Source organism: Schistocerca cancellata, chromosome 10 (assembly GCF_023864275.1).
Source record: "Schistocerca cancellata isolate TAMUIC-IGC-003103 chromosome 10, iqSchCanc2.1, whole genome shotgun sequence".
In the NCBI taxonomy this organism is placed as follows: Eukaryota; Metazoa; Arthropoda; class Insecta; order Orthoptera; family Acrididae; genus Schistocerca; species Schistocerca cancellata.
This window is the reverse complement of record NC_064635.1, coordinates 172,265,398-172,287,227: the sequence shown is the minus strand read 5'-3', so window position 1 is coordinate 172,287,227 and position 21,830 is coordinate 172,265,398. Positions and strand designations below refer to the sequence as shown.

Genomic DNA, 21,830 nt, shown 5'->3' with positions numbered 1-21,830 from the left:
GAGGACAGGAGCTATGTATTTTAAGTCACTGCATCTAGTATACTGTCTCATATTCATTCTTTTACATTTGTGTGTACAATCTCTATCATCACTAATACTGTACCACGCAAAGCCAGCTATCGCCGACATTAAAAAGTTAAATGAGTAGTAAAGTATATTTTTCTGGCCAAATACAAATTTCCGCAGATACTTCTTAAAATATGGAGTGAGTAAGACACAGTTCCAATTTAATTTTTATTTATTTCAAAAGTAAGAAAGTTAAAGAAATACATTAATGCACAGAACTCTACATTTAAAAAAAAGGACTGATTTTGGCTTACATAAAATTAATCACTGTTTAAAAAGAAACCTGGAGCATATACAACTTACTACACATTACTCTATTAAGATCTGGAAAGGAAGTTTTTTGATTGCACCCGAGTAGGAGACCTCGTCGGGCTTATCAACTTGAGTGACAAACGAGAGGCAGCCGCCAGCGGCTGCCAGTTCCTGCAGTGACTGTCGGTAGTCGGACACGTGTCCTTTGTAGAATGCCCCATCCGGCTCCTGTCTGACTTTGAAACGGTACCGAGCTCCTGCAGCACGCAAACCCTGTGCCACGTGGCCCACGTGCACGTAATGTGACGTGAAGTCTGCCACCGTGACAGATTCGGCGCGCAACACGAAGAGGGCAGAGTCGAACTCGAGGAGAGCCGTGGAAGAAGCGGCGGCAGTGAAGGCACCGTCCGGTGTCACGACCAGCTCGTCTCGGTGGTGATCGTGGACGTGCTCCTCGATAGCTCCCAGACTGCCCAACCAGGAGCACGAGTACACCAGCGGACACTGAGCGACACTCGCACCTGGCCCGAAGCCACACGTCTCCTCGTGGTGCTGCTTGGTCTTCGGTCGGAGCAATTCAGGACAGCCCACGTCACTGAACTCGCACGGAATTCGCACTAAGTCTGCTAATCGTTCCATCGAAAGAGAGCGAAGGTTAGGCTCCAGCTGTTCTCGGCACGAGGGACACTTTGTGAGTGTTGGAAAGCACTTCGGGCAAAGCAAGTGCTCAAACTTGCATCTGTAAATAGGGTGTGTTAGGGTTTCCCAGCACACCTGACATGTAAGCATGTCTGACAACTCTTTCATCTGGTGGTTTATTGCATAACGTGTATCCGGGAGGTAAATACACGTAAGCATCTCCGACAACTCTTCTGTTTGGTGCTCCATTGTGTAGTATGTATCCAGAAGGTACAGTGAAGCAGAAGTTTCTGGAAAGAATGGACACATCTCATCAGAGAGAGAGAGAGAGAGAGAGAGAGAGAGAGAGAGAGAGAGAAGATAGTACATGTCTGCAGTCCTGGAACACACTGAGATCCCCTCATTGTAGTACTAGTGCACAGGTCATTGGTAATATGGAGTATCATGTGGTAATTAGTTATTGGCAGCATAAAGAAATTTTATGCATACAGCTGAAAAATCCAGAATTTCCTTTGCATCAACAAAAATAAATTTTTGAAAATATAATGAAATTGGATAGATAAAAAAATCTATGGGTCTTTCCTTCTCATCCCGTCTCTTCAGTCACCCCTGAACTGGGGATCTGGGCGATTTTCCCCAAACTCGCCCTTTTTTCATAAACTCTTCAGTCCTTTTCCTTCACTCCTTGTTTTATCCCCTACAGCCCTTCTGCCAGAAGGAGACAATGGCTCCAAAAGCTTGCAAATTGTAATACCTTCCATATGTGTGTTCTCCTGCCACCACTTTATGAGTAGATTTTTTATCTGCACTGGTTGGTATGTAGATTTTTTCATCTGCCCAATTACAAAAAATTTCTTTAGCTACCTGGAAGACCTGATGCCTGAAATATATCTGCTTCTATTGGAAACAAAATTCTGACCAATTATGTTCTCTTCAATGAGCAGTGACATTTATGTTTATGCTTCTCTAACGATGTAATACAGCACTGTGGTAAAGGCGATTTCAACATGTACCAGATCTGCAGACACACACTGCCACAAAATAACTAGTCAACATCTTTTCACTGTAATAAATATTTACGAAACTCTCATAGATGTTAAAATGGTAAACTACTACATTGGAAATAGATGATCTTAAAATATTTTCAATGTATAAATTTATGAGCAACAAAAAGACTGTCATCAAACATTAAAAACAGTGATATAACTTTACAAGGGAATAGCCACACTAACCTTTAATTTTTTGTTGGTAGTACCTGTCAGAAGTGATCATGGGAAGTTATGATGGCAGAACACCTGATTTATATAACATCTAAAGTAACCACACGTTTTAGTTTCAATGGTGGGAAATTAAGTTTACATTTGCATCTATACTCTCCAAACCACTGAAGGGCAAGGGCAGAGTGTACATCCCACAGTACCAGTTATTAGTGTGTCTTCCCATTCCAGTCACATAAGGAGCATCGTAAAAATGATTGTTTAAATGTGTGTGTGTGTGTGTGTGTGTGTGTGTGTGTGTGTGTGTGAGAGAGAGAGAGAGAGAGAGAGAGAGAGAGAGAGAGAGAGAGAGAGAGAGAGAGACCTGTGACTATTAATTCTGCCCTTCTCTGAATACACTATTCCCCTTACATTTGTTTGGTACAGGTCCCACACACTTTAGCAATATTCTAGAATGGGTCATACAAGTGATTCTTAAGCAATTTTCTTTGTAGACTGACTGCACTTCCCAGCATTCTACCAACAAACTGAAGCCTATCCCCTGCTTTATTCATGACCGAGCCTATGTGATCATTCAATTTCATATCCCTACAAAGTGCTACACCCAGGTATTTCTATGAGCTGACAGACTCCCAACTGTGACTAATTGATATTATAGTCCTATGATAGTTTTTGTTTTATTTTGTGAAGAGCACAATTTTACATTTCACAACATCTAAAGTGAACTGCCAGCCTTTGCACAACTTTGAAATCTTATCAAGATATGGCTAATATTTATGCATCTTCTTTCAGACAGTACTTCACTACAGACGACTGCTTCATCTGCAAAAAGTCCGAGATTACTATTCATATTTTACGACAAGCCATTAATGTGCAACAAACAGCAAGAGTCCCAACACACTTCCCTGGACACACACAAAGTTGCTTCCATATTTGACACAGTCTCCATCCTGGATAATTTGCTGTCCTCCTTGAAAAGTAAACTTTCAATCCAACCACAAATTTTACTTGATACCCCATATGACTGTACTTTTGACAATAAGTGTAGATGTGGTACTGAGGCAAACACTTTTAGGAAATTAAGAACTACTGCATCTACCCGACTGCCTTGTTCCAAGGCTCTCAGTATGTCATGTGAGAAAACTGAGTTGGGTTTCAATCGATTGATGTTTTACGAATTCATGCTGTTTGGCATGGACAAGGTCGTTCTGTTCAAGATATCTCACTATGTTTGAGCTCTAACATGTTCTCAGAACTACAAAAAAATCAATGTCAAAGATATTGGGCGGTACTTACGTAGATCACATCTGCTATCTTTCTTGTAAATGTGTGTGGCATGTACTTTGCTCTAAGTACTGAGCATGGTTTTCTGTTTGGATGTACTGTAGGGTATTGTTAGAAGAGGGGTTAACTTCTTTGCAAAATCAGTATAGAATACAAATTCCATTGGGCCCTGGAGATTTGTTCAAAATCAACAATTTTAGCTGTTTCTCAAAACTATTGAAACCAACACTTATTTCAAGCATCTTTGATGTGGTATGAGTTTAGTTTGTAAAGGAACACTTGAAAATTGAGTTAAGCAGTTCACCTTTTGCTTTGATAACCCTCAATTTCAGTTGCTGTCCCATTCTCAAAAGACTGGACACTTAAGTCTGGTGCCACTAACAGCCTTAATCATAATTTGTTTGGTTTATGTGGAAGACAGTTTGACAGTATTCTGCTACACTAGTCACAGTAGGCTTCACAAATTGTTCTCTTGACTGCCAAAGACATTTCAATCAGCATCTCTCTATCTTAGTTGTTCTTTGTACTTTGGTGATCATGGTTGTTACAATTGCATCCGAGTCATTGATACCAGTTTCAATTTGGACATCCTTAATGTTGTCAGATTTTGTGGCGCCACTAGGAAGATGCAGATCAGATTTGCTATAAAGCTCGTGGGCATTAGTTACCTTTGAGACTGGACATCATGAATTTACGTCTGTCAAGAATGCCTTTAAGGAGACGCCATTTTCAACACCTCACTGAACTTGAATGAGGTCATGTAACAGCGCTATGAGAATCTAGATGTTCCTTCCATGATAGCGCAGAAATATTTAGTAGGACTGTACCCGCTGTACACAATTGCTGCCAGCAGTGGTCATGAGAATGTACAGTTGCAAGAAGAACAGCCTCCAGATAGCCACACGGCGCTACTGAGACGAAAGACCACCTTGTTCGGTGTAAGGCTCTGGCACATTGTACTTCATCTGCAGCATCAATCTGAGCAGCAGTCAGCACCACAGTGACAATGAACTGTTGCAAATCTGTTACTTGAAGGATACTCTGAGCCAGACACCCTGTAGAATGCATTCCACTGACCTCAAACAACACCGACTCAAAGAAGGCCTCGGCGCTTGTTGGTGACGTCACGTCAGCCAGGCACGGCGAACGCCAGGTCTGTTGCAGGCAGAAACGCCTGGGCATGCTTATCACTATAAATCTCTTATTTTTGGACAAAATGTTTGGTATTGTTTTGGATTCTGCAGTTTTATTTAGACGAAAGATTTTCTTACTATTGTAAAGCTACAAATGAAGATCATAGTTCTGTATTACTGAATCCTGTCGAAACAAATGTAGATCAATATGAGAAGATGCTTTGCCCCATTGCAAGCTTCGGAAATTTTACATTCAAGTAACTATATTTACTTGATCCATTTTGTTACCGAAACTTACCCCAATCCCCTCACAATTAACTCTTTTCTTTTATTTTCGTTTGACATCATCACTGGAAATGTGAACTAATTTACATGTGTAAATGTCCAACTGTTGCCAGTCATTAGATTACAGTCATTTTCAACGAAAGGAATTCTAAACAGGAAACAAAATAGCTTCATACATCAAAAATACTGCTGAGCTTAAACTTTTTTAAACATGCACATTAGAAAAAAGGAGAAACTTTATAAGATAAAAAAATTTTATTTGATAAAACAAGTATCTCTCTTTTGCCTCTTCTTCTGTCCCCCACCCCCTCCCCCAACGTGTACAATCGCAAGATATTTCATTAACATTCAGTGCTCCTCACCCCCATAGTCAACCAAGATACCTAAAGAAGAGTATCAATATGTTCACAGTTTCTCGTAAATGCAACCCAGTACAAACGTAACTTCCTCAGATTTACAAATAAGGTAAAGCAGCACGAATTCTGTTGCTGCTGTACCATGAAGTTGTTTTTGTATGTCAATCCTTAAAACAGGTGGAAATTTAAGTTCAGGAGTACACTATTTGTTAAGAAGTATAATGAATTGCACAATTAATTGATTGCAGAAATCTCTCAGAACAATGTGTGTTGGTCAACTACCGCCAATACTTTCACATTTTCCTGTGTCAGAGAGGGAGACACCACCATTATGAGCATGCCTGCAACAGACGTGGCGTCCGCCGTGCCTAGCTGACGTGACGTCACAAACAAGCGCCGTGGCCTTCCTTTGAGTCGGTGTTGCCTCGAACCACTACCATTTGCAACTACTAGACACATTGTACCTATACCTGGAGTCTGGTCTGGGGTGTGATTTAGTATGACAGCAGGAGCATTCTCATGGTTATCCCATGCACCCTTACTGGAAATCTGTCAGTCAGTCTGGTAATACAACCTGTTATGCTGCCATTCATGAACTGCATTCCAGCGCGTTTTCCAACAGGACAACACTGGCCCACATACTGCTGTCATAACACAATACCCTCTACAGTGTGTCAACATGGTGCCTTGGCCTGCTCAATCACCAGATCTGTCTCCAATCGAACACATACAGGGCATCAGACGACAACCCTCGCGTTTTCCACAAACACCATTACGTTCCCCTTTATTGACTGACCTAGGGCAACAGGCATGGAACTCCTTCCCACAAACTGACATCCAGCACCTTTACAACACAACGCATGCATTTCCGCATGCCTTACACTGGTTATTAAGGTGCCAGCATTTTGCATTTGCCAAGGTTTATCTCGCACTTAAATTCACCTCTTAGGCTGCAATGTTAATAACTTACATATGTTACATGGGTAAATGTATTCCTGAAATTTCATTACTCTGACATCAATTATTTTTGGGTGTTGATTTTATTTCATCTGTGTGTTTCCATCACGAGTGGGGTTACAAACTGCATGTTCTAGGTAGTTTTCAGAGAAGGCATTTAGTAATGTTTCACAAGACGTCTGTCCACACCTGCAACTAACAAAACTAATTTCCCGAATTGATTCTTGGGTGACTGAAGTCTCCACTGATGATTACAGTAAGTCTTGAGGGTAATGGTAGTGTGACTACGGTGTATTTTACTTTCTGACATACCGGGAATAACATTTTTGTGACATTTCTTGGCAAATTGTCTGCCTCTGAATGCCACATATTCCAGAGCTCTCTCGGACTAATATGTTGGCACCCAGCAGCACTGTATGTACTCTTCCTTTAGCAAAACTGCCTACCGTTGCTGATTGCCTTGGATAGTTTAAAATGCTTTACTGTTTCTGAGTGGTGCTCCACAAAAAGTGTCTACAATATGCATTTCACGCTCTACAGCAATGGAGGCAGGTTACCTGTTTCATATTATGAGTAAGAACTGAATAATAAGGAGAACAAAAGATAGGCTTCTTTACAGAAAATAGGAAGACACATGCCGCTGTAAATTTGAAGAAGGAACTTTGGTGTCAAATATGTATACGGACAGTACAAACATCCACCATCCATCAAAACATTGCTTGCTTCTAGCAAAGACTTTTTTATTATTTAGTTTTAGTATTGGGTTGTGGATTATTTTTGTGAGCTGTACAGTAATTAAATATTCCAGACTTTTGCACAGGGTGAATTCTATGTACCATGCACATTCCAAATGAAGTAGTATGGATAATTAGATAGATCACAGGTGCCGTCTCCATGGGGCCTGACAGGGGCCAAGCCCCATCAAAAATTATTTTGGGTGGGGTGGGGGGTGGAGTGGGAGGGTGGGAGGGGGGCAGAGTCCCCTCCTCCCCCAATAATTTAAGAAAATTATTAGTTATATTATGCTTTGTAAAATCACAAAATTATGTTGGAATTTTTTATTTTCCTTGTTTGACGATAGTTAGCTTTCAAAATACATTCAGTAATGAGTTAAAACAAGTAATTATTATGGTAGTAAGCAGGTTAACTGAAAACGAGTGGTGTGAATCATGATATTGTTACGGTGCTGCGGGCACACTTAGAATTTGTCCTGGTGAGCGAACCTTCAGGTAAAGGGTGGCGCCGGTGGGCCAGCGCTGTGGCCGCAGAGACATCAAAAGGACTGGAGCAGAAGCACCTGGAACCCTCCGCCTTGATGCTTTGAGCCATTATGACGCCATGGCTGTATTAAGCACACCCTGCTGTCGCAGTCATTCAGTGTGGATAGGTTCGTTCAATGCATGCTGCAGACGTGTTTAATGTTCCGAATTTAGTAACTAGTGGACTATTTTACATGAGAGTCATTCCATGTCATATCAACACACTTCAAATAAAAATTTTACCTCACCCTCTTAGACTTTGCTGAAAGTTGGTATACTTATAGTGGGTGCTGAAACTAAGAAAAACACCAAATTTCAATTTTTTACCTCAAACCATTTCTGAAATATGGTCATGTAAACTTTTCAAATTTGGCCAAAAATGTGTTAACGGACTTTTCTTAAATTGCCCTAGGAGCTGCTCTAATTGAGCTAGAGAACTGGGAAATCTGTCATTTTGCAGCATTTTTCATGCTCTTTCCAGTGATAGACAAAAAAAACTTCTAATTAATAACCTTTTTCAAAATGGTAATTAATATTTTGATTTAATTTTTTTACAAAAAGTACATAATTGAAAAATTTCAAAATATTTCCATAACTACTTCATACTGTTGTAAATCACATGGCAAAATATAAATGTGGGATGATGATGGGTTCATTGTTAAAAAAAATTATTCCAGACTCTTGTTTTTCACTAATGGCCCTAGTTTGACCAAACTGACCTTTAAGGTAGTAAGTCAGTAGAGGAGCGTATACATTGGGCTTGATGTCTGTACAATAATTCAGAGACTGGAGCCATTGTTGAGATTATGTAGTCTGCATTGTTACCTTCTAAGGCTTTGTGTACCTACAGCATTATTGTGCACTGTGGTTTTAGTGCAAATCAATTGTTACCTCTGTGTTGACCAGTCTGTATCTAATATATTTAATAGTTCATTTTCAAGTAAATCTATACATTGAAGGACAGTTTATAAGTGGTTTTTGTATAAATATGGAACCAAGTAAAAAGTGCAGTGCTGTAAGAGTGCAGTGTTGTAATCCACTGCAAAAGTCAAATCATTTTATTAAATGATAGAAAAAAACTGAGAAATGTCACAACATGGATGCCCAAATTATTTCCTCAAATACCAAGTGGTGCCAAGATTTGTGATAAATGTAGGAAAGATGTAACCAAATTGAAAAATACACCAGAGCCCATCAGTGATGAAAGTGTGGAAGAAGAATCTTCTGGATCAGAGATAATCATCAGAGACCAAGACCCTGACTTCACTCCAACTTCAGTAGCTGTTAAAACATTTAACACAACACTTTGATTCTTACAAGTTTACCTGTAAAGTGGAGTGTCAGGGAAATAATGAGGGAATTTAATGCTCGTAATTACATTGTTCGGCAGTCCAAACAAATTTTGAAAGAGAAAGGATTCATGGAAGGTCCAAACCCAAAACCAGGTAAGTGTTTACCAACAGAAACTGTCAAAATTGTACATTCATTTTATGAAAATGATGAAGTTAGCAGTGCAATGCCAGGTATTAAAGATTGTGTGACAATTACAGAAACAAGTGGAAATAAAACAAAAATATAAAAAAATACTTATTTTGTGTAACCTTAAAGGACCTTACAAGCATTTTAAAGACAAGTTTCCTAATATAAAAATAGGTTTCTCTAAATTTGCTGAGTTGAGACCAAAACATTGTGTATTAGCTGGCCAGAGTGGTACGCACACTGTCTGCGTGTGCACAACTCACCAAAACATAAAATTAATGATAGAAAATGCCAAACTGAATACAGTAACAAACAGCAGCTTAAACAATTATAAGCAATGCATTGCAAAAATGCTTTGCAACCCATCATCAGTTGATTGCAACATGGGAAAATACTGCCCAGGAGAAACTGTCATAAGTAAAATTTTAAAAGGCTCTTTTCATGAAAACTTAATTGAACAAGTTCAGTTCCGACAGTGGATGTCAGTTGACCGATGTAATCTGGAAATTGTTCAGAAAACTTCTGAAGAATTCATAGATTTATTTTGTAGTAAGATGTCGACTTTGATTCGGCATGACTTCATTGCCAAGCAATAACGAACATTCCTTAACTCCACAAGAGAAAACCTTATGGAATCTGAATTTGTTGTCATATGTGATTTTTCAGAAAATTATAGTATAGTTCTACAGGATGAAGCTCAGAGTTTCCACTGGACAAGACAACAGATTACCAATCATCCTTTTGTTATATATTACAAACAGGAAGACAAAATTGAGCATATGAGCTTTGTCATTGTTTCTGATTGCCTGAAGCACAATACAACTGCGGTTTACACCTTTCAAAAGAAGCTAATCTCATATCTAACACATAAATTTCAAAAGATTCCAAAAAAGATGTACTATTATTCTGACAGTTCTGCCACTCAGTATAAAAATAAGAAAAACTTCCTGAACCTTTGCCTTCATGAGGAAGACTTCAACATAAAAGCTGAGTGGCACTTTTCAGCCACAGCACATGGGAAAGGGCCTTGTGATGGAGTAGGGGGTTCAGTAAAGAGACTGGCAGCTCGTGCAAGTTTGCAAAGGCCATACCAAAATCAGATCCAAACCGCACGAGATCTATTTGAGTGGGCAATAGATAATATCACAAATGTTGATTTTGCATATTCCACTCAAGAAGACAACGCTGCTTCAGAAATATTCTTAAAAAGCCGACTTGAAGAGGCATTGACAATCAAAGGAACACAGCAATTTCACGCTTTCATTCCCAACACTACATCAAAATTAATAGTCAAATACTTCTCAGGTGATATGCAGAGTTGGGAGAGGGAAGTAACTACATCACCAGACAAACTGAAGTTACAAGATGTATCAGGCTATGTCACCACTGTATATGGCAGAAACAGGTGGCTTGAGTACATTTTAGAAAAAAACGAAGAACTTGATGAAGTGAAAATAACTTTTCTTCATCCATGTGGACCAGCTAAGTCATTCTCTTATCCTGAACATGCAGATGTCCTGTGGGTGTCAGTTGTGGATGTTCTCACAAAAGTGAATCCATTTACTCCGACAGGGAGAACATACATTCTTAATGAAAGTGATGTAAACCAAACCCAGTCAGCTTTATTAAAATGTAATATGTGAAGTTCCAAGACAATTTATTGGGAAACTGCTTTCAACTCTAAACTTAATTTTTGTCTCAAGTTAGTGTTAATGTATATTTTATAGAAAGTTGTTTCAAAATTATTGTTAGTACCTATTGTGTTAAATTTAGCTATGTACAAATACCTGTTACTCAAAAACAAGCATTAGGTATTTAATTTGTTTAATAGTTCCATTTCAAACATCATGGACCAGAACTATTATGTAAATACTTGTACTTATTCATACTTTATTTCAGTTTGTAGTTAAATGCTCAATTTCTTGTTTTTGTTATATCGGTTAGTATACTGTTAGTGAAGTTGTATGAAATTAAAATAAGCAATCAACTTAATTATAAAATATGCTGATTGGTTTTGGTCTAATAAGGTGATGTTTTGATATTTCTAATACTTCTTTTACTTACCTTTCAGTATATTTTAAAGAAATTCATGTTTGTTAAAGGTCAATTTGGTCAAACTAGGGCCATTAGTGAAAAACAAGAGCCCAGAATAATTTTTTTTAACAATGAACCCATCATCATCCCACATTTATATTTTGCCATGTGATTTACAATAGTATGAAGTAGTTATGGAAATATTTTGAAAATTTTCAATTATGTACTTTTTGTAAAAAAAAAATAAATCAAAATATTAATTACCATTTTGAAAAGATTTTTAATTAGAAGTTATGTTTTTTTGTCTATCACTGGAAAGAGCATGCAAAATGCTGCAAAATGACACATTTCCCAGTTCTCTAGCTCAATTAGGGCAGCTCCTAGGACAATTTTAAAAAAGTCCGTTCACACATTTTTGGCTGGTTTTTGAAAAGTTTACATAGCCATATTTCAGGAATGGTTTGAGATAGAAAATTGAAATTTGGTATTTTTATTAGTCTCAGTGCCCACTATAAGTATACCAACTTTCAGCAAAATCTAAGAGGGTGAGGTAAAATAGGTGTGTTGATTTGGCATGGAATGACTCATGACATATTGTATTCGTTTACCTTAGTCTCTTAGTGTATTGTGAATTCAGTTTGCAATAGATAAATTTGTTACCATAAAGGCGCGATTGGAATTGATGATACTGCAAGTCAACCTCCAACAATTATTGTGTTTTCAATTGCTTTGTCACCTTCAACAGAGAACCGTTCACAGCTGAAACCTGGGCAATCCGGTAAGGGAAGATAATTTCAGAAGTCTTGGTTGACCAAATACACATGGCTAGAATATGAAGCATCTATCAAAAAAGTTTTTTGCAAAACCTGCTAAGAGGCAAATGCTAAAAATCTATTACAATTTTCTTCAAAAACAGAAGATGCGTTTACTTCCATAGGGTTTTATAACTGGAAAAAGGCTTTGGAAAAATTCCGTCTTCATGAAAATACGTTTACACATAAAGAAGATGTTCTGAAATTAAAAGTCAATCAACAACCGAAGTGTGGCCTCCCAACTGAATGAACAGTTAAGACATTGATATGAAGAAAGGCCGTTTAGCTCTTAAAACAATTTTTACTGCCATGCAATTTCTATTCTGACAAGGACAAGCAATTAGAGGGCACGAAGATGTAAACTCAATTTTTTTTTTTTCAATTGTTGGAACTCCGAAAGAATGACATACCTGAGTTTAAAGATTGGTTAGGGCATTGGGGGTATAAATGGACGTCCCACGATATTCAAAACAAGATCAATCTACTAGGAAAGTCTGTGTTGAGAAAAGTATTGGCTTCAATCAAGAAGACTGAACATTTTTCTATTATGGTTGATGAAACAAGTGATTCTTCGATTCACGAACAAGTGTCATTTTTTATTCATACTGTTGATGATTCCTTAATCATCAACAAAGACTTTATTGGCTTATTCGAGCCCCTCAATACTGAATCATGAACTCTGTTTAGTATTTCAAATGACGATTTTACTCGTCTTGATTTGTCAATGGGTAACTTAAAGAGGACAGTGCTATGCTGGTGCCTCGAAAATGAGAGGTAAGTTCAAAGGACTAAGCAAGTTTGTTTTGGATATAAAACCAAAAGCAAGTTATGTGCACTGCACTGCTCACAGTTCAGACTTGGCAGTTGTGGACAGTCTCCACCATCTTACATCTATGAGAGATAATATGGCTTTAGCCAAGGACTTGATAAACACCATAAGGGAATCCAACAAAAGGATGGGACATTTCAGAAGCATATGCTGTGAGAGCGCCAACAACCAAGCTGGTCTACCACCCCTTTGCCCGACTCCATGGACTATGCAAGCTTCTAATATCTCGAGAATATTGAAAAACTTTGAAGAACTTCTACAGTTTGATGAAACATTTTCTGCAGAGGACAAAACAGAGGCAGAATACAAATGTGCAGGTTACCTTGAGTCAATGATACAATTCAAGGCTTATTTCTTTTCTTTTTTCTTTATTGGCATGCAAGGAACCCAGTAGAGGATGTCAATGAAAAAATTAAATGCCCTCACCAAAGTGTTGCTGATCTGGATAAAAAATATATATGAGGGCTTGATTTGTATATTGAATGAAAGGCACGATAGTTTTGAACAGTTCTGGGAATTGTGTTTAAAAGAAAAACCTTAACAAGTTGATGATCCTCCGCTTTCTTGGAATCTAAGTATACCAAAGAAGTATGAAAACAACAAAGCCAGCTCACAGCACACTTTCAAAATCCCAAAGGAATACTACAAAGCTATTTACATTGAAGTTTGTGAAACGGTGCAATCTTGCATTACTGAGCAGTTTGCTTCAACTGGACTCACATAGGTCATTGCAGTTGAACAAGAGTGTTTGATTTTAGTAAACAGAGGTGAAACAAATTGGGAAAAAATCAACTTAGTTTTTCAAAAATGACCTAGACACTGAGAGACTGCACTTACACTTGAAAATGTTAGCCAATATCGCAAATAAAAAACAACTGGTCTTAAAAAAAAACGTGTGTGGTGTAAGAAAGTACAGTACACAAGAGCCTGCAGTTGGAGAAATGTTATGTGAAGTAGCGAAGTGCATTAAGCTCCTCCAAGTAGTTCCAATCACAACAGCAACAGCAGAATGCTCATTTAGCACCCTTAGACGTCTTAAGTCATATCTCCGCTCAACAATGGGACAGGGGCGATTGAACAACTTGGCTTTTCTTCATTCCCACCGATATATTTTGGATGAATTGGATATCCAACTAGTCATCAAAGGCTTCATATTCAGTAATCCAGTCAGACGGCTGACATTTGCACCTTTCTAAAGACACTAGCCCTAATAATGGCATTTGGAGCATTATTAAAAATCTTTATAAAATAGAGAGTTAAATACATACATATTGTTAAATTTTCAGTTTCAAAATATTAGCATTAGTTTAGTACTGTATTACTATAGCACTCCATTAGTTATTTTCAAATAGGCCCACTTAAATATTTTTAGGGTGTAAGATCCAATTAAAACCCACCACTTACATACTTTTTGACTGAAAGTATTAGGCCCACTGTATTAACTTTATTAACTGTATTAAAGCATTAACTTCGAGATATTGTTTTTATTTCATGAACCCTGAGCCTTATTTAAAGTAAGCTTCAATAACCTATTCCAATTATTAATCAAAGTGCTATTACTGTGCGACGGCAATATTTTATGTTTTATTCTTTTAATGATAGTTTAGGATTTGTTTAAATATAACTTCAGTCTTTTCAGAGCTCACTGCTCTCTAATAGTCTATAAGCATGATTATTACTGTAAATTAAATTAGCTTTTTACGAAAATACCATGCGTGTTTGTTTTGTTTCTTTTGTCAAAGCCAAAAAATGCGTCAGACTTGTTAAGTTTCCCGGAGTGTCGAGTTATCGAGAGTCCAGTTTTCGGGGCTCCAATGTTGATCAAATGACTCACTATTTTCATCTGGAATTTAGAAAATTTCCCAGGACAGGACCCCCAGTATGAGACACCCCCCCCCCCCCAATATTTTTTATAAGTTGGCACCCCTGAGATAGATAAAATATAAAATAACTTTACTTAAATGAGTAAACCGGGAAACATGAAGGAAGAGAATTTTTAAGTGGAGTTATATTACTGAAAGCTATGAAATAATGTGTAATGGAAAAGGAGGTGAAAGATTTTTGTTGACTGGTGGCAACATTAGTCAGTAAGGGAGTAAGACTATGTGAAGCTAAACTATTGTTTTAAGTGTTTAGACAGGAAGAACTAAGTATCACTCACAGGGGAGGGTTACTGTTTCCTATTTTTGTTGTCGTATAAGTGATGTACAACTGATTGTTATTCTATTGACGGAAGAAAAAAGAAATGGTTTATTAATTAAAAAAGAGGAGCCTGAAAGAGGTAATTTATGAAGCAAAGTTGTGGAGAAATAATAAAGAGGCTATTTATATTTGTTTAGTTTTGGCACTAAGAAACTGGAAGGTTTGAAGGGGCAATATTGAACGCTGATCTATTAGGAGGAAAGTGGTGTTGAGGGAAAGCAAAGTACAAATAGGAGTATAAATGTGAATGTGATGTGTGACAACCTCTTAACTTGATGTGACTTTCTCAAATGAATAGTTGCCTGTTGATGTGAAGCTGATTAACCGGAGAAATGTTCACCAACAACCATAAGAATTCATACCTTTTCCTGCACCATGTGGACTAGCGCAAAAGTGATTATATCTATGATAAAAAGTACTAAGTAATGTTATTAACACAGTCACAAAATTAAGTATTTTTTCTGATTAATCGGAAGAAAAAATGCATTTAATGTAAAAAATAGTACTAACACAATTAAAGCTTTCGGCCATTGGCCTTTGTCATCAACACACACACACACACACACACACACACACACACACACACACACACACACACACACACACAAGCAGACATATTTAAAGACAAAGAGTTTGGGCAGAGATGTCAGTCGAGGCAGAAGTGCAGAGGCAAAGATGTTGTTGAATGACAGGTGAGGTATGAGTGGCGGCAACTTGAAATTAGCGGAGATTGAGGCCTGGTGGATAACGGGAAGAGAGGATATATTGAAGAGCAAGTTCCCATCTCCGGAGTTTGGATAGGTTGGTGTTAGTGGGAAGTATCCAGATAACCCGGACGGTGTAACACTGCGCCAAGATGTGCTGGCCGTGCACCAAGGCATGTTCAGCCACAGGGTGATCCTCATTACCAACAAACACTGTCTGCCTGTGTCCATTCATGCGAATGGACAGTTTGCTGCTGGTCATTCCCACATAGAATGCATCACAGTGTAGGCAGGTCAGTTGGTAGATCACGTGGGTGCTTTCACACGTGGCTCTGCCTTTGATTGTGTACACCTTCCGGGTTACAGGGCTGGAGTAGGTGGTGGTGGGAGGGTGCATGGGACAGGTTTTACACCGGGGGGCAGTTACAAGGGTAGGAGCCAGAGGGTAGGGAAGGTGGTTTGGGGATTTCATAGGGATGAACTAAGAGGTTACGAAGGTTAGGTGGACGGCGGAAAGACACTCTTGGTGGAGTGGGGAGGATTTCATGAAGGATGGATCTCATTTCAGGGCAGGATTTGAGGAAGTCGTATCCCTGCTGGAGAGCCACATTCAGAATCTGATCCAGTCCCGGAAAGTATCCTGTCACAAGTGGGGCACTTTTGTGGTTCTTCTGTGGGAGGTTCTGGGTTTGAGAGGATGAGGAAGTGTCTCTGGTTATTTGCTTCTGTACCAGGTCGGGAGGGTAGTTGGTGTAATGCTTCAGGGATTCCGGACTGGAGCAGATTCATTTGCCATATAATAGAAGGAAACATTCCACGTAGGAAAAATATACCTAAAAACAAAGATGATGTGACTTACTTGATATATAACAGAGAGAGACTTTGTTCAGGTTGGGAATAAGTGTACTCATTTGATGACTCTGTTTCTAAGTAAGATGCTTCCAGTGAAGACTTTTTGTTTTCTAAATGTTTTGACAGAATAACAATGAAGATAGTATCTGAACAAGGTGAAGCCTGCCATGGTGCAGATGATGCAGATCTTCCATCACTAGAGGAAGAATTAAATACCTTGAATCAGTCTGCTACAGAGGTAGTTGTTATTCCTGTTAAGAAACTGTGGTCGGTGAAGTCGAGTCATAAGCTTTACGCATCAATAAAGCACAGAAATTACTAAAGCTATGGGTGAATACACTACAGCAAAACTGACCACACTCTTCAAAACAGAAATTCCATCTTCAAAAGAAAATGAATCAAAGCACTCGTGCACCTCTTGGCAGGAATTTTTCACAAACACGTTCCATCAGTATCAAAGCACACAATAGAGAAATCAAGAAATGTGAGGTCTGTAAAAGGAGTCTTTGGAAGAGCAGATCCCTATTATGGTCATCCTGTAGAAGCATCTCAAGTTCAGATAGTGCAGTCATTTTATCTGGAAGATAAATGGGACTGTTCTCGCCAGAACGCCAACAAAAAAGACACTATGACTAACAATTTAAGGTCAAGAAGTTGTGAGAGTGAAGAGGTACACGACTTGCAGTATTAAAGAAACTTTTGCAATTTATAAGAGCAACTATACAACTTCACATGTTGGAAGATGAAAATTTTATGCACTACAACCTAAGTGGGTAGTTCCACACCCACCTAGAGATGTCTGTTTGTGTGGTAACTTTGAAGCACTTATTTAAGCATGTGACATATGACATATTGGTTGGGCTCGTGAAGTCATTAGTAGTCTGTGGCGTAAACCAAGAGACTTGTTTGTTTCAAGAATGTGGTGACTGCCCTGGAAACTGAAGACTGTTTTTACAGAAACTTGGCCTGGAAGACATAGCAGATAGCTCTGCAGAAATTACATCTGCGACATGGGAGGATAATAAACTAATTAAGAAAACTGTAGCCTTTGACAGTTTCATTGATGAACTTGATTAGATTAGATTAGATTTACTTTCATTCCAATTGATCCGTAGTGAGGAGGTCCTCCAGGATGTGGAACATGTCAGAAAAACAACAATACACGACAAATATTTACAACTAAAACAAGTAAGCTAATGTACCATTCCACAGGTCCCAAGTGGAATGATCGTCATTTTTTAATGAATACTAAGAATCATTTTACAAATACTAACGCACTGAATTTAAAATAAAAAAGTTTTTATTTATTTATAAGGAAATAAACCTGTAATACAACTACTGTAATACTTATTTACAATGAACACATTACTGCACTGAAATGGTGCAGAAGTTATGTTGTACTTATATACAAATCAGTTGGTTTTACCAAGAAATTCATCAATGGAGTAGAAGGAGTTGGCCACCAATAAATCCTTCAGGCTTCTCTTAAACTGAATTTAATTGGTTGTTAAGCTTTTTATGGCTGCTGGCAAGTTATTGAAAATGTGTGTTCCTGAATAATGCACACCTTTTTGTACAAGACTAAGTGACTTTAAATCCTTGTGAAGATTATTCTTATTTCTAGTATTGATTCCATGAATTGAGCTGTTGGTTTGAAAAAGTGATATATTTTTAATGACAAATTTCATTAAGGAATAAATATATTGGGAAGCAGTAGTTAGTATCCCTAGTTCCCTAAACAGACTTCTGCAGGATGTTCTTGAGTTCACACCACATATAACTCTTACTGCACGTTTTTGTGCCTGGAAAACTTTAGCTTGGCTTGATGAATTACCCCAAAAAATAATCCCATATGACATTATGGAATGAAAGTAAGCATAGTATGCCAACTTTTTCATTTTTATATCCCCTATGTCTGACAAAATTCGCACTGCAAACAGAGATTTGTTAAGATGCTTCAGCAGTTCTGTGGTGTGCTCCTCCCAGTTGAATTTATTATCAAGCTGTAATCCCAAGAATTTAACACTGTCCACTTCTTCTATCTTCCTGTCATCATATGTTAGACATATACTCTTGGGACACCCCTTACAAGTTCTGAACTGCATGTAGCGTGTTTTTTCAAAGTTTAGTGACAAAGAATTGGCTAGGAACCAGTGATTAATGTCCACAAATATTTTATTGGCTGATCTTTCTAAGACTACACTTGATTTGCTATTTGCTATGGTCAGTGAAAACAATAACACACCAGCAACTGAAGGAATTGCAACAGCACATTGCCGAATTGAAAGGGTGTGTACAGGCTGAATAACTATGTTTAGTGCTTCACTGTGATTTTGATGAAAATTGGTCTGCAATTTTCCCACAAGAAGTACAAGGGTATCATTGGAGTAATGACCAGGTCTCAATTTTTACAGGAGTAACATATTTTCAAGACAAGAACACAAGTGTTGCAGTTATAAGTGATCACACAGGACATGACTCAACACATGCTTTGCTAGCAATGTGCAAAATTTTTCAACTGCAAACAGGGGCAGAGAAGATCATCATTATTTCTGATGATGCTCCCAGTCATTTTAAAAATCGTTACCAGCTGTTTAAATTGAGTAACTCGCTTGTGCCAACTGACTGGGTATACAGTAATACTGGTCACAGGAATCAGCCTTGTGATGGTGTAGGAGGCCTGCTGAAGTACCATGTTACGAAACATAATCTTTCCAGACCAAATACAGCTGTGATTCAGAATGCTGGGGATTTTACAGGAGTTCTGAAATCTTGCACACCCACAGCCCTCCAAAGAGGAAATCACTGAAGTCTGTGAGCAGAAAAAAGAAGAATGGCCCAAACAAACTACTCATTCGAAAGCAATTCAGAAGATACATTTATGAACTCAAAGTGATGGGCAAACTCTTACTGCATGCACTTTAAAAAGCAAGAAAGAAGAAATTTCGTTTGTTCGGCCAACACCTCAGAAACAGCAGGAAAACATTCACAGTAACAATAGTGAAGGGGATGTTTGTGGCATGTGTGTATGACTGTGATTGACGGATTGCAGATATTATAGACACCAGTTATGAGTTAAACAAAACTGTAGTGAACTTTTTGCTACCACATGGACCAACTGCTGGATATAGGTTTACAGCTGAAGGCTAGTAACAACACAATCAGTGCTCACTTCCTGTTCACAATGTCTTGAAGATTGTAAGTGCTCCAGTTCCTATTGGTTCAAAAGGAAGGCATCATTCTATATCAAAGGAAAATGCTGAAGAAGTGGAACACATTTTTATAGTCCATTGACTGGCTAATTGAAGTACAAAACAGAGTGCACAGGAGTTGTATAAATTGAAACCTTTAAGTCTTTTGACCTTTTACATACATTTTGGAACCATTTAAAATGCTTGAAAAATGAGTCACTTACTCATCTTTCAAAGCTAAAATTATGTTAAATGAGGTTAGGTTTTGATTTTTATCAGCCTTTTATGTGAGGATGTGGTAACAAAACAAGTTTTATGTATGGCAAAAATTTCAGTTTATAAAACCTGTTCAACCTACAAGTAGAAGTTCTTTTCAGGTAATGTAGAACTATATGGTACTAATATAAAAATTATGGATTGGTGTCTTGAAAAAAAAAAAAAAAAAAAAAAAAAAAAACATAAATTATAAAAAGTTCAGAAAACTATATTAAAAGAACTTTGACAGAGGATTTCTTTGTAATCATAAAGCAATTACCTTTCAAATAAAAAAATCCCAACAAAATATCTATAACTGTTCAAGAGATAGAGCATTATAATTTATTTTTTTTCAAAATTCGCATCTTCAAAATGATATGCACAGTGTCATCTTTGGAGGGCTGTAACTAAGAGCAGAGATTTTTTTGGAGAAAACAATAAAATGTGTGTTCCTTACTTAGCCTTTCATTTTAACATATGCTAAATTCAGTAACATCTGAGACTATGAAAAGGTAAGATTTTTTCCTAGCCTGCCTGATTTGATATGGACTATGCTAGCCAATCCTAGAATTCTTTGTCATTGGCAGCTCAGATGATAACTTAAGCAGGACTACAACTGGTTCACAGTCAACAGTTTATGCCTTAATCTCACGAATATTCAAATTATGTCATTTTGAACAAGTAAAAAGGACCTGCAAGCACCAGCTGTAGATAATAACAAACCTACATTGAATTAAATCCTTCATATACAATTTACTGGAATTCAGCTGGATAATAGGCTAAACTGGGAGCAACAAATGCATACCGGTAATCTGAAAACATTAAACAATGGAAACAGCAGGTTGGAACAACAATAAAAGTAATAGGATTGATTGCTACTCACCATAAAGGTGACCCGCTGAGTTGCACACAGGCACAACAAAAAGACTGTTATACACACGACTATTGAGCAAAGCCATCCTCTGCAAAGAAAACATTCACACAAGTAAGAACACATGCACGCTCTGCATACCCCCCCCCCCCCCCCCCCCCCCACACACACACACACACACACACACACACACACACCACACACACACACACAGAGAGAGAGAGAGAGAGAGAGAGAGAGAGAGAGAGAGAGAGAGAGAGAGAGAGAGCCGCCAACAGCAGAACCTAATAGAAAGCGAAGTCACATTCCGGTTGGAGCTGCTTGTGGCAGTGGCAGTGGCGGTGGCGGTGGTGGCAGCAGGCAAGTGTGTAAGAGGCGTGCATGCTGATGTGTTTTTGTTTTCTTTGCTGAGGAAGGCTTTGGCCAATAGCTGCATGTGTAACAGTCTTCTTGTTATGATTGACTGATTGATTGATTGATTGATTGGTTGGGGGTTATGGGACTAAACTGTGAGGTCCACAATTCAAAATTACTTGCCTAAGATAGAGGGTCCACTAAAATTTGGAGCATCAAGGAGTCAAATTATAAAGCGAAGAAGTTAAAACATATACAATAGAGGGCATAAAAGAGTAAGCCAAATCTATAAACTGGAAAAACTGATGGAGAAAAGAGTGGTCTTTGCACGGGGAAGTGGTTGTGGGTCCCAGATCTAGAAAACACCAAGGGCGGCCCCAGCTACAGCTAGCCTGCTCCTGCTGCAGGAGCAAAGCAAAACCTTATAACTGAAAATAAAAACCATTTTCAAGTAGGAAACTGAGGACCAGTTCAACCATCCATTAATTTTCTGCTAATATTAAAGAGGAAGGCTATACTTAGTATGAAGGGCCAAAAGAAGGGGACATTCCACAGCCAAGAAAGCCAGCGACAGCCAGACGCACCCCATAATGATCAATAGGATCAAGCAGTCTGACTGAAAGGAGCTGCTGAGCCATAAAACTGACAAACACAATCTAAACTGAACAAAACCAGAGCATGATAAAAATGGAGAAGAGTAGTACTGTCTGCACCCCAAGATGTGTGAGCTAGGAGATGGAGAGCATTAAGGCTTCCACATGCAGAGAGTCTTTATGCGGTGAACATGGGGCAGCCGTGT

At 38.3% G+C, this 21,830-nt stretch overlaps 1 protein-coding gene across 1 annotated transcript; it reads right to left on the bottom strand.

Moving 5' to 3' along the window:
• Positions 1–375: 375 nt before the first annotated feature.
• On the bottom strand, positions 376–957 carry LOC126106226 (uncharacterized). The gene has a single exon (XM_049912454.1). The coding sequence runs from the start codon at positions 955–957 to the stop codon at positions 376–378; it is 582 nt and encodes a 193-aa protein (XP_049768411.1).
• Between the last annotated feature and the right edge of the window lie 20,873 nt (positions 958–21,830).

Bases quoted from the DNA above. Each gene is read 5' to 3' on its own strand.
- LOC126106226 (XM_049912454.1), bottom strand. From the start codon at position 957: ATGGAACGATTAGCAGACTTAGTGCGAATTCCGTGCGAGTTCAGTGAC.